This window comes from Gekko japonicus, unplaced genomic scaffold (assembly GCF_001447785.1).
Source record: "Gekko japonicus isolate JY-2015 unplaced genomic scaffold, Gekko_japonicus_V1.1 scaffold3252, whole genome shotgun sequence".
Lineage (NCBI taxonomy): Eukaryota > Metazoa > Chordata > Lepidosauria > Squamata > Gekkonidae > Gekko > Gekko japonicus.
This window is the reverse complement of record NW_015170992.1, coordinates 97,085-111,340: the sequence shown is the minus strand read 5'-3', so window position 1 is coordinate 111,340 and position 14,256 is coordinate 97,085. Positions and strand designations below refer to the sequence as shown.

Genomic DNA, 14,256 nt, shown 5'->3' with positions numbered 1-14,256 from the left:
GAAAGAGAAGGAGAAGGGAGGAAAAAAAATTAAAGAAGGACAAACCACACAAAAAGGAAAGGGGAGAACAGACTACATGGCTACAGGAACTAGTGGTAGCAGGAAACAGTCAATACCATCACCAGGACAGGCAGGAACACAAATACAGACCAAACTCAGCACAATGAATTTATCCCAGATGACAGGTAAAGATTTAAACACAATGATCCAAGACAATGTAGCAAAGGCTATGAAAACCACCATAGAAAATATATTGCTACCATTAATCCACAGTGAAATAGAACCTATCAAATCAAAAATGGAGGAAATAGCAGATCACATTAAATTAGAAACAGAAGAAATTAAAAAACAAATAAATGAAAACAAACAGGAAATATTAAAAATCTCTAATGCAAGCTCAAAAACAGAAGAGAAAGTCCAGGATTTAAAACATGAAGTCCAAGAGCTAAAAGAAAAAAATGAAAAGATAGAAGAAACTTTAATACATTTTGAAATGGACAAGGCAGCTTTAATTTTAAGGTGTCAGAACATTCCAGAGAGCATAGAAAAAAACTTAAAAGAGGAACGTTCACAAGAATTAGCTCAACAACTAGAGATAGGAACACAAGAAGAAATTGCAGCCGAAATAGGAGTCATCTATAGAAGGAATTCAGTGTATGCTAGGAAAAATAAGATGCCACGTGAAACTCATATAAAATTCTACAAAACAAACATGAGAGATAAAATACTCAAAGCAACAACTGAGAAAAGAGTGACAATCCAAGGAGCAGAAATTAGGTTTTTAAAAGAAGTACCATGGAGAGTGAGGGAAAGAAGGCAAGGATATGGAACTCTGACCAATCTTTTGAGGAATAATGACATAATGCATAGATGGCTGATACCTGATTATTTACCTATGGATATAAAAAACCTAAGATAGGCTTGATATTTAAAGTCAAAAATTTTCTTGATAAATATGGAGAAGAGCTAGGATGGCAAAAAGAGGAAGATGAAGGAGAGGAAGAAAATGATACAGAAGAAGAAGAAAAAAGAGAGACAGATGACCAAGAGGAGAAATTAAGTAGAGAAAAAGAAACAATAAAACTAAGAAGAAAACCAAAACCAACTCCATCACAAATACAAACCAGATACCAATACAAGAACAAAGCACAGGGAAGTAAAAAGTAAAATGGCACAGATTAAAAAATTTAACATTCTTTTTATCAATGTGAATGGTCTTAATAGCCTTTATAAAAGACTGAAGATATTTCATCAAATTTTAAAATTGCATGCTGACATCATTTGTCTACAGGAAACACATATAAAAAAAGAAGATCTGAAATAAGAAATTAGGAAAAGTTTTTGTAGCGTCAGATAATCAGAAAAAAAGAGGAGTGGCTATATATGCTAAAGATTTCTTTTATCCTGAACTTGTACATGCCTCAAGCGATGGCAGAATTGTAGCAGTAAAAATAAGAAAACAAAGTAAGGACACCTTAATAGTAAACATATATGCCCCAAGCCAGAAACAAAAATCTTTTCTTAAAGAATTGCAAGAAATACTAGCAACAAAAGATTGTGAAAATCTGTGTGTTATAGGAGATTTTAATGCAGTTCTTGATCCTAAAATCGATAGAAAATCACAAAAAAAGAAAAGAAAATTAGGCTTGATAATTCCCAAGAGCTTCTTACATATGGCGGATGAATATAACCTAATAGATGCCTGGAGAACTAAAAATATAGAAAAGAAGAAGAAGAAGAAGAAGAAGAAGAAGAAGAAGAAGAAGAAGAAGAGATTGGATTTATACCCCGCCCTTCACTACCCAAAGGTGTCTCAGAGCGGCTTACAAACTCCTTTCCCTTCCCCTCCCCACAACAGACACCCTGTGAGGTGGGTGGGGCTGAGAGAGCTCTGACACAAACTGCTCTTTTTCAAGGACAGCTGTGCCAGAGCTTGTGACTGACCCAAGGTCACATCAGCAGGTGCAAGTGGAGGAGTGGGGAATCAAACCCGGTTCTCTCAGATTAGAGTCCGCACACTTAACCACTACACCAAACTGGTGTAGTAAGACTATACTTACTACTCAACACGACATAATTCCTGGTCCAGGCTAGATATGGCGTGGATAACATCTCATATGATACTGGATCTAACAGAAGCAGATATCCTACCAAAATCATTTGCAGATCACAAACCTCTTTTACTAGCTTTTAGAGAAAGGCAAAAGAAATCTCGATGGAGGATGAATACAGTGTTACTAAGAGACCGTGAATTTGTAAAAAAGACCAAAATAGAAATACAGGAGTTCTTTCAAAGGAATATGCATCCTGATATGCTTATAGAAACAGTTTGGGAAACATTTAAAGTATATATAAGAGGGTGGTTCATAAATCAAGAGGCCTGGAAAAGGAAAAAGAGAAGAGAGAAATATGAAAATCTAGGAAAACAAATTAAGGTGGCAGAAGATAAATTGAAAAATAACACTGTCCCTGAAAAAGAAAAAGAAGTAAAAGAAAGACTAAGCATGGTACAACTTAGAATGAACTTATTACTAACACAAGAAATAACAAAAAATATAGAATTTACAAAGCACTACTTTTTTGAAAATTCTAATAAAGCTACAAGATGGTTATTGTATAGGCTTAGGAAGGAAGTGGATAAAAGGTTGATAAAATCTTTATGAAACAGTAACGGAGAAGAAAAATGTGAAATGCAAGAAATAATGAATATCGCAGAGGATTTTTATAGAAACCTATATAAACAAGATCAACAGAATGAAACGCAAATATCAAATTATCTATTAAACAGAACTAACGAGAAACTGAAAGAAGACCATAAGAAGATGTTGAATGAGCAAATTACAATATGTGGAATAGTAGAGGCAATCAAGAGACAGGGGGGAAAAAAGAAATCTCCGGGCCCAAATGGTCTTCTAGCAGAATTATATCAGATTTTTGAAGAGCAGATTAGTTTACCGTTCAAGGAACTACTCCAAAAAATAGGTGATTCAGTTTATCTTCCAAATTCTTGGTATCAAGCCATAATTACGTTAATTCATAAGCCGGATACAGAAGGTACTGAGATTAAAAACTATAGACCAATATCCTTATTAAACGTAGATTACAAAATATTTGCAAATATATTGGTGAGCAGATTGAAAAAAGACAATACACCAAGATCAGGCAGGCTTTTTACCTAGACAACAAATAAAAAATAATGTTTGGATCATTATAAATGTGATTGAATATTTTTAAATCCATCCAGAAAAACAAATGGCGTTAATGTTCCTTGATGCTGAAAAGGTCTTTGATAACATTTCGTGGACCATTTTTCTGCAAAAATTATCAATTAAAAAAACCCACTAAAATAATAACAAAAAACTGTTCCACAAGTGTAAACCAGAAAATTAAAAATATCTCAGAGATGGAAATAGTCAAAAAAGTTAAGTATCTGGGAATAATATTATCCAATAGAAACAGTGGATTAGTCAAAAATAACTATAATAAACTTCTTGAAGAGCTTAGAACAGATTTATCAAAATGGAAAGACCTTCAATTATCCATAATTGGTAGAATTGCTACATTGAAAATGAATATTCTACCAAGATTTCTATTTTTGGCACGAAACATCCGTATATTAAAGAGACAGTAAATATTTATAGAACTGTATAAAATAACCAGACAGTTTATTTGGCACCCGAAAAGAGCCAGAATAAAATGGAAAATATTTCAAGATAGGAAGGAAAGGGGGGGGGGGGACTTGGACTTCAGAATTGGTACTTATACTACCAGGCTGCAGCACTAGATTGGATAAAAGAATGGATAACTGAGAAATCTAAGACTCTTAAATCTAGAGGGCCATGATTTAAGCATGGGCTGGCATGCCTACATCTGGTACGGGAAGGATAAAATACACTCAAACTTTAAACAACATATGATAAGGGGAGCCCTTATACAGATATGGAATGATATAAAAGAAAAGTATTACCTTAAAATACCAAAATGGGTTTCCCCACTAGAGGCCTTTATAAAACCTTCCCTTAGCAGCAAACAACACAGAGAAAGCTATGAAACCTTATTAGATAAAGATGAAAAATTGAAATCAAAGGATGTATTATTTCATACTCTAAATCTAAATTTTACCTGGTGGGAAATGCTGCAATTACAATCTAGATATACTAAAGATAAACTTGTAGGATTTCATTCCTCCAAAACCCAATTGGATATGATTTGGCTTTCGTCTAGCGATAAATCGATTCAGAAGTTCTATACATTTCTCTTAGAGGAATATATGCATGAAGAAGCAATTAAAAACTACGATGATCTCCTGGATGAGGGACTTAGGATATTCTATCAAACTAGACAAATGGATAAATATGTGGAGAACAGTATATAAGATACATAAGCTATAAAGAAAATATTCTTAAAATGTTTCATAGGTGGTATTGGATTAGCTAAATGTTACAAAATGTCCCTAACATCTGCTGGAAATGTAATAGTAAGGTGGGAACTTTCTTTCACATGTGGTAGTGTTGTGACTGTGTTAGATCTTACTGGTTAAAAGTGCAAAAAATAATATCAGAAATAATGGAGGTCACTATCACTTTATTTATTTATTAGATTTATATCCCAACCTCCCCAAATGGGCTCAGGACGGCTAACAACAGAGGCAAATGCCATAACAAACAATTAAAACAGCATAAAAACTATCAATAAATAAAGTGTGGTGCTCTTGATGTTAAATCTTATTACTCCAAGATGGTTTCCATTTATCCACCTAGCCAGACAACATAAGTTCTTCAGACATCTAGGCGTCTTCCCAGGGCCAGCTCACTTATAGGTCTAATCCACCGTCGAAGATGGCAACTCGGTGGTGGCACAATGACAGCGGCGGCTCCTATGCAAAGGCCTGGCGGAAGAGCTCCGTCTTATAGGCCCTGCGGAACTGTGCCAAGTCCCACAGGGGTCGGATCCTCTCTGGGAGCTCGTTCCACCAGACAGGAGCCGCCGCCGAGAAAGCCCTGGCCCTGGCTTAACACCTGAAATGGCATTGTTAAATATAATCCCAGATAAATTTAAGAAAAAAGATGTTTACTTAATGATATGTTTTAACCTCTGCAAGGATCCTGTTGGAAAAGTATTGGAAGTTGGAAAAGACCCCACAAAGAGAAGAGATAAAGACTAAACTGTTAGAAGTTATTCAGATGGATAAGCTGACATTGATATTACAGGGGAAAGATGATTGTATTCATAAAAAAAGATGGGCAAGAGTTTACAAATGGATAAGTGAAACTTAGATAAAATAGACTCGAAAGTATATATGGTTTATTATATGTAAAGACACAAATACGTGAAACTTTTAAATAAAAAGTGGAGAAAGCCAAATATTTGCTGTAGAGCAACCTGGAAAAGAGAGTGAGTGTGCATGTCTCTGTATTTCTGCATTTAAAACAAAGGAAGCTTCCATTGGGAATGTTTCTCTTCCGTCATTTCAAAGACAAAAGTATAAGTTTTTTGTTTGTTTTTTCAGGAGAGTACTTTGGGTTTTGGCCTTGACAAACCCCCCATATTTAGGTTTTAAAGTGTTTTCTCTCTCCTATCAGAAGACAGCCTGGAAGGAGGAAGCATTGTTCCCAAGGACCGCCCAAGTACCAATTATCAAAACTTTGGAAACTGTAATGGCCATCCTGACTGGAGATAGTGAAATGGTCAGCACACACTTAACATCTGGATTATTACACCTAGGAGATGACACAAAGATGGGGGGGGGGGGAGAAGCTAGACTGTATCTGCCTGAAGACCCCAGGAAAAGATTCTTTGACCCACAAGGGTTGGGCAAACAGAGACAATAAAATCCCTTGGCACAGAGAGAGGGGGGCATCTTGGATGATGCCATCTGCAGGAGGGATTTCTCACATCTGAGCTCCATCTTGATGGCTGCCATTGCCACGTGGAGCAGACAATGGTCTGCCTGCATGCAGGGCCAGCTCACCTGCTAGGTGAACTAGGCATTCGCCTAGAGCGCCGGGCCCTGGATGGGGCGGGTGGCAGGTCCTGGATGGGGTGCCGAAGTTTGCCTCCCCCCAAAAGCCCACGCACCACCAAAGTTCGCCTCCCCCCTGCTCCGCTGCCGAAGCAGCCGCGTCCCCAGCCAGCCCCACATCCCCTGCCCCTGAGCCCTGGATGGGGCGCTGAACTGCGCCTCCCCCCCTCGTCCTCCACGCCCTCCGTCCGGGCTCTGCCTGGGGAGCCACTCGCCGGAGTCCCCTCCGGCGCCTCCTCCTCCGGCCAACCCACTCGGCCTCCTCTTCCCGGCTCCGCGGCATCCTTTCCCCACCTGGATGGGAGTCCCCGCTGGCCCCGGAGATGTGCAGGGCCACTGAGGGGGGAGTTTCCAGCCCTCTCCCTGGCCTTGGCCTTCTCCCTCGGACTCGCTGGCCGCTCTCTCGCCACTGTGCTCCCTCCCAGGGGCCCTCCAGAGAGCCCTCTCCCTGTGCCCGGCCTCACACTGCGGATAGAGGAGCCGGACGCACAGGTGGTGGCGGCGGTGCTGCTTTTGGCCGGGCCCAGCCATTGATGGGAGGCAGTCGAGAGTCACCATCCACCACAGGGCTCTGCAGTTGTTCCGGGCCGGCCGGGTCTTGGGCCGCTTCTGCCGGGCGCACCGCAGCAGCAGGAGCCGCTGACAGCTGCCCTGCGCCGGGGAGCCTCGGCTCAGCTGGCTCGGGGGGGGGGAGGCTCGCACGCAGATGCAGAAGCCACCAAGGGGAGCTGGAGAGTAGCAGTGGCTGCGGGTGAGTCAGTGAGAGAGGCAGCAGGTGGGACGGGGAGGGTGCAGGAAGGCCGGCCAACTGACCACCGGCCAGCTGGGAGGTCTCCAGGCCCCACTGGGAGGTTGGCATCTGGGCTCGCCTAGGGCACAGAAACACCACGAGCCGGCCCTGCCTGCATGGACAAAGACTCCAAGGTAATATAAAGCTTTTAGTGAGCTGTAACTTCTAAATTAAATAGCCTGTGTTAGAGCCAGACCGGCGAGGGCATGTAGAAGGCTGAGAGCCATATGATCAAGTGTTTACATCTTTCCTTTGTGTTCCTTGCTCAATCCATTGCTGTGCAGTGAGTGTCTGTGTGAAAATTTTACTTTTAATAAGTTCTTTACGATTTTAAAAGCTGGAAGCTGTTCTCTGTACCACATAAACCTCTCTGTTTCACATAAACATACTATTTCAAAAGGACACCAGGGAAAAGAGAGCAGTTAGTCGAGAGATCACTATTTCCCTGGAAGCATGCAAGTGAGATAAGCTATCCCTGTGGTAACCCCTTGCTCAGTAGCAAGAGATGTGGGTACTACGTGGAGCCTAAAATGGCAATGTGGAACAGAAGCTGGAGGTATTGGCCCTCTTAGAGGAAAAGGTTTGGAGCCTGGAGGAAAGGATTACTACACTCCAGGAGATCAAGGAAGGGGAGAAGTTCACGAGCAGAAGCCTTGATGACCTGCATAGGGAAGGAGAGACCAGTCAAAGGGACAACAGTGTGGTTGACTGTCCTAAGAAGACTCCTCAGAGTGCTACAACACTGTCCTAACAAGACTCCTCAGAGTGCTACAACATGATTCCAAAGGTGCTGAGCAAGAAGGCACTCAGTGCCATTAGATCTAAGAACTAAGAAATCAATTCTGGGCCCTTGTGGTGGAGGAAGAGATGGAAGCACTGCCAGTGGAAGTATCAAAAACACAAGGAAGACAGAGGGAGGAGGACAGGGGGATACAAAGAAATGGCACCAGAAGGAAAAGGAAGGTGTTGGTCATAGGTGACTCCTTGCTGAGGGGTATGGAACGTCATGTGTGCAGGCCTGACCCCCTGGTCTGAGAGGTGCGTTGCTTGCCAGGGACAAAATTTAAAGATATTGGAGAGGATCCCTAAACTCATCAAACCTACAGAGCATTACCCATCTGTGGTGGTCCGTATGGGAACTAACAACACGGTCGTGAACAACATCAAAAACATTAAGGCTGACTATGAAGCTCTTGGGAGGAAGCTGAAGGGACTGGGGCGCACACCTCGTGTTCCCTTCAGTCCTTCCTGTCATAGGAAGGGGAATAGAACAGGAATAGACAATAATGGAGGGGAACCACTGACTGCGTTGGTGGGACTGACAGGAGCAATCTGGATTCTGGGACCACGGGCTAGGTTTTCTGGACAACAACCTGCTGGGGATTATTAGGAACGGTATTGAAAACAGATCAGCCAATATCATAATGCCCCTATAAAAATCAATGGTGCAACCTCATTTCAAGGAAGGGGAGAAGTTCACGAGCAGAAGCCTTGATGACCTGCATAGGGAAGGAGAGACCAGTCAAAGGGACAACAGTGTGGTTGACTGTCCTAAGAAGACTCCTCAGAGTGCTACAACACGATTCCAAAGGTGCTGAGCAAGAAGGCACTCAGTGCCATTAGATCTAAGAACTAAGAAATCAATTCTGGGCCCTTGTGGTGGAGGAAGAGATGGAAGCACTGCCAGTGGAAGTATCAAAAACACAAGGAAGACAGAGGGAGGAGGACAGGGGGATACAAAGAAATGGCACCAGAAGGAAAAGGAAGGTGTTGGTCATAGGTGACTCCCTGCTGAGGGGTATGGAACGTCATGTGTGCAGGCCTGACCCCCTGGTCTGAGAGGTGTGTTGCTTGCCAGGGACAAAATTTAAAGATATTGGAGAGGATCCCTAAACTCATCAAACCTACAGAGCATTACCCATCTGTGGTGGTCCGTATGGGAACTAACAACACGGTCGTGAACAACATCAAAAACATTAAGGCTGACTATGAAGCTCTTGGGAGGAAGCTGAAGGGACTGGGGGAGCACACCTCGTGTTCCCTTCAGTCCTTCCTGTCATAGGAAGGGGAATAGAACAGGAATAGACAATAATGGAGGGGAACCACTGACTGCGTTGGTGGGACTGACAGGAGCAATCTGGATTCTGGGACCACGGGCTAGGTTTTCTGGACAACAACCTGCTGGGGATTATTAGGAACATGCTTGACCTAACTGTGTAGCCCCAGTTCTAACAAAGAACGTGTTTGAGTATGTCTTCAACGCTTTGAAATAAATTTTGCTTTTCGTTAAAACGTGGATTTATTCTCGATGCTTGGGGATCCAACATATCATCAGCAAATGTAATTAGTTTTGCCCCTTCATCCAGATCATTGATAAAGATATTAAAAAGCAGCGGGCCCAAAACTGAGCCCTGTGGCACCCCACTGGACACCTCCCTCCAATCTGACGAAACGCCATTGACCACCAGTCTTTGGGTGCGGTCCTCTAACCAGTTCCCTATCCACCGAACTGTCCTATAGTCCAGTCCATAGTCTTCCAGTTTGCCCATCAGAATGTCATGGGGAACCTTATCAAAAACTTTACTGAAATCCAGGTAATTCACATCAAGAGAGTTCCCACGATCCAGTAAGCTCGTCACACAATCAAAGAAGGAAACCAGGTTGGTCTGACAAGATCCGTTGGGGACAAAACCATGCTGACTTCCCCGGATCACTAAGTGGTCCTTCAGATGCTTACAGATCGATCCCTTTAAAATCTGGGTTTGTTTGTCAGGAAGTACTGGAGGAGGAGGGTGACAGTCCAATGGAAAGTATCTGGGTGAGGATAAGGGAAGGAAGGACAAACAGTATTGTGGTTGGAGTCTGCTACAGACCTCCTGACCAGGATGAGGTGGATGCTGCCCTTCTTGAACAGCCTGACAGGATGTCCAAACAACATGACCTGGTAGTTAATGGGTGACTTCAACTTCTCTAATGTGTGCTGGGAGACAAAATCTGCAAGGCATCCACAGTCACGCAACTTCCTGGCCTGTCTGGATGACAACTCCCTTCATGAAATGGTGGCTCGGCCATAATCGACTTAATATTGACCAACAGAGAAGAGATGGGGTGAAGGTGGTGGGGACATTATGGAGACATGACCATGTCCTACTAGAATTGTTTTTGCTGTGGGAGACCAAGAAAGTTCATAACCACATGTGTAAGTTAGACTTCAGTAAGGCAGACTTTAATAAACTCAGAGATATGATGAGAATCATTCCATGGGCAAGACTGCTGGAAGGGAAAGGAGCAAGTGAAGGGTGGGCTCTCCTAAAACAAGAGCTCTTGCAAGCTCACTATTCCAATAAGGAGGAAACATGGTAGGGGATCCAAGAAGCCAATGTGGAGGAACAGAGAACTGCATGATGTGCTAAGGGAGAAAAAGGAAATATTCAAGAAATGGAGGCAAGGACAGACCTCTAAAGGAGAGTATCTGCGGGTTGTTAGGCACTGTAGGTCAGCCATCAGAGAGGCCAAAGCTCACAGTGAGTTAAAGCTGGCCAGGGAGGCTGGCTACAATAGGGAAGTCTTCTTCAGATATGTGAGGAGCAAACACAACATAAAAAGGTAATGGGGCCTCTGTTGGGTCAAAATGGAGAAACTCTGACAGAGGACAGAGAGAAAGCAGAAAGGCTCAATGCCTATATTGCCTCAGGCTCATCTAGAGATGGTAGTAGGCAAGTCACAGCATCTGGGCTGCTGGTTGACATGGACAGAGAGGTAGTTGAGACGCACCTGGCTGCATTGAATGAGTACAAATCCCCCGGGCCAGATGGTAGGCACCCAAGAGTGCTCAAAGAACTTCCTAGACAGCCTTTGTCCATGGAGCTGAATGGAATATTCTTATTATTTTATATTATTAATTTATAAATTCTTAGCTTAATTAATTTTTTTAATTTTATAGGTTCCATTTTGAGTGTTAGTATTAGGAGCAAGCCAATCTTGTCTCTTTAACTAGGTGCCCAAGCCTCCTATATGAAATCGAATCAGAAGTTCTATAAAATTAAAAAAATTAAATATTCAATTCAGCTCCATGGACAAAGGCTCTGCAAGCTTTTTCTTTTCTTTTAAAATACCATGGATTTTTTCTAGGATAAAGTGCAGAAAATAAAGAAGAAGTTAAGCATTGCATGGCAATTTAGTTTATGAATGCTCATGGGGAGATAGTAAAGGACCTTTCTAGGTGCCTGCTCCAGAGTGATCTCACCAAGCATCCTGGTGATCCTAGCACCTGAGAGCAGAAACACCACTGTGGTCTACAGACAGGTCCTTCAGTAGAGGGGGGTGGGGAAACGTATGTATGTCTCACTTCATCCTTTATACTACAATCTTCCTACAACAAATGTTACCTTTCAAACTTCACATCATCAGTATTATAACTGGATTTATGGAACTTAAATACCGTAGCGAAGCACGTGTATCAGGTTAATTTATACATATATTCCCTACCTGTTTAATAAAAACTTTATTCTGTTTTGAAAGTTAATCTGCCTCAAGTGCCATTTTCAAGTGTTTATAAAACTGGACAGCTTGTGTATTTTCAGTAGAGTTCTTGAGCTGAGAAAAAGCCTAAACTAAGTGTCCTGTGTCCCAGGGAAGATATTGGAGCAGATTTTAAAGGAATCAACCTGTGAGCATCTAAAGAACAACTTGGTGATCCGGGAAAACCAGCACGAATTTGTCCCCAACAGGTCCTGCCAGACCAACCTCACTTCCTTCTTTGATCGAGTGACGAGCTGACTGGATCGCGGGAATGTTGTTGATGTCGTTTACCTGGATTTCAGTAAAGCTTTTGACAGTAAAGCTTTCCCCATTATGTTCTGATGGGTAAACTAGAGGACTGTCAGGACTGGACTGTAGGATGGTTAGGTCGATAGGGAACTGGTTGGAGAACTGCACTCAGAGAGTAGTTGTCGATGGCATTTCATCTGAATGGAGAGAGGTGTCCAGTGGGGTGCCACAGGGCTCGGGTCTGGGCCCAGTCCTCTTTGATATTTTTTATAAATGATCTAGATGAGGGCGTGGAGGGGTTACTCATTAAATTTGCAGAAGAAAACAGATTGGGAGGAGCAGTAAACACACCAGAAGATAGAGACAGAATTCAACGAGATCTGAACATGCTGGAAAACGTGGCCAGATGTGAACAAGATGCAATTTAACAAGGATAAGTGCCAAGTTCTACATCTGGGTAACAAAAATGAGGAACACGCATACTGGATGGGGAATATACTTCTGGGAAGCAGTGTGTGTGTGAACAAGATCTTGGGGTAAGGGTGGACCGAAAGTTAAATATGAGCAGCCAGTGTGATGCAGCAACAAAAAAGGCTAATGCAGTCTTGGGGTGTGTCAACAGAAGCATAACATCCAAATCACAAGATGTCATAGTTCCGCTGTACACTGCATTGGTCAGGCTGCACCTGGACTACTGTGTGCCGTTCTGGAGCCCTGACTTCAAAAGGATGTGGACAGAATGGAGTGGGTGCAGAGGAGAGTGACAAGGATGATCAGGGGCCTGGAGACCAAGCCATACGAGGAAAGGCTGAGGGACATGGGAATGTTTAGTCTGGAGAAGAGGAGGTTGAGGGGGGACATGATTGCTCTCTTTATGTATTTGAAGGGCGGGAAGCTGTTCCTGTTGGCAGCAGAGGGTAGGACTCGCGGGAAGCTGTTCCTGTTGGCAGCAGAGGATAGGACTCGCAAGTTGTGCAACAATGGAATCAGCTGCCTCTGGAGGTGGTGAGCTCCCCCTCACTGGCAGTCTTTAAGCAGCAGCTGGACAAACACTTGTCAGGGATGCTCTAGGCTGATCCTACATTGAGCAGGGGGTTGGACATCTGTATGGCAACTTCCAACTCTGTGATTCTATGATTCTTAGTGGATAATTCCTAAAATGAACAGTTGGTGGCAGCATGCCAAAGAAGGAGCAAGAGAACAACCCCTCCAAGGGTCAGGCAACCCAGGAGAGTGATGTGTGTCGCCAGGCACCTAGATGCCTCAGAGGCCTGAACGGAGCAGCACTCACAAGTCAGTGGGTAGTTCTGGCACAGTACGTATAGGAAGAGAAGGATGGAGATAGTAACCCCAGCCACGCACTTATAATGGGAAGTATTAACAGCCAAGCATTTCTGTTCTCGCCCAACTGCAGCTGCCAAATACTTTTAAACAGGCAATCCTAAATACAGTGCATTGCTTTAATTTTATACTATAGCGAGAGAGGGAGCCACAAGGATTCACATTTCAGGATCTTCTTACTGCTCTCTTTTGGATGTGTGTCTGAGGAAGGGATTTCTGCCAATTCCCCCTTCCCACGACAACCTTCTGCGCCAAATCTCACACTTTTCCAGAGGGTCCCAAACCCTCAGGAGCACTTTGCAGGGGCACAGAAAGGTACAAAGGGAACAAGCAAAGAGACCTTATGCAAATCTGTTCTATGGATCCCATTCACGTAGTGTGCCTCCAAGCAGGCCATGCACAATGAACCATGCAGGTGCTTACCCCAGGGGTAACTCACATTTCTCCCTGGTGAGCAGATAAATAGCAAATTGAAAGTGTCACAGACCAAATCATCAAGACATCTCTGCAAGATCCCTACAGACCACCACACCTTTCATAGATCTGACAACTGCAAAAAACGTTTATCAATTCAACGATGAACCAGCCATTTGCCTGTGTAAGGTACAAAGGGACTCTCTTCCGGAGAAGAGACAATGCAGCCCTGTAAGGCTTCCTCCCAGCAGGGGCACAAAGGATGCACTTCCTGCCCCACACCCCCCAGTGTGTAGCCCTCCTGCCCAGCGCTTACCTGTATGCTTTGTCATGTGGTACTTCAGTTGATTCACCCACTTGCATTTGTAGCCACACTCCGGGCAAAGGTACTTTCTCTCTTCCTTGTGGATGCGCATGTGATACTGGACAGGAGGGAAGAAGAGCCAAGGTTGCAGGTGAGACCTTACAAGCACTTTTATCCGCTTTCCTTCCATATCATAAACTTGGACCCACTGTGGTATAGTCGGTAGAATACCAAACTGCATACCATGTTGGGGAGCCATGGATGGCTGATGTATAATTTAAGCTCAAGAGAAGGTGGAAGGGGGGCTACTTGGGACTGTGACAGTGGTGCTAGAGACGGACTTTCCCTCCCTGAAAGAAATCCACCTCTCCCTGAGCTGCTATCCAATCCACTGGGGGGGGGAGGAGCCTGTGTTGTGCCTGACTTTCCCCCCTACCGTTGTCTATTAACAGTCTGGAGGAGGGGATTTCTCTCAGGGAAACAGCACATCGGGAAGGTGTTAATCTTCTCCCGTGTCATAATGCTACAGCCCTGAACCAAGGTGCCCGTAGCTCTCCTCTGAGCTTAAATTACATGTTATCATGGGTCCCCTCCGTCATGTGTGCACCTGAGACG

General features: G+C 43.6%; 1 protein-coding gene across 1 annotated transcript in view; it reads right to left on the bottom strand.

Moving 5' to 3' along the window:
- The window catches only part of ZNF142 (zinc finger protein 142), a 31,685-nt gene that overhangs the window by 2,670 nt on the left and 14,759 nt on the right, over positions 1–14,256 (bottom strand). Inside the window, exon 6 of the mRNA XM_015418991.1 lies at positions 13,654–13,759. Coding sequence (XP_015274477.1) covers positions 13,654–13,759 — 106 coding nt within the window. The remainder of the gene's footprint in view (positions 1–13,653; positions 13,760–14,256) is intronic.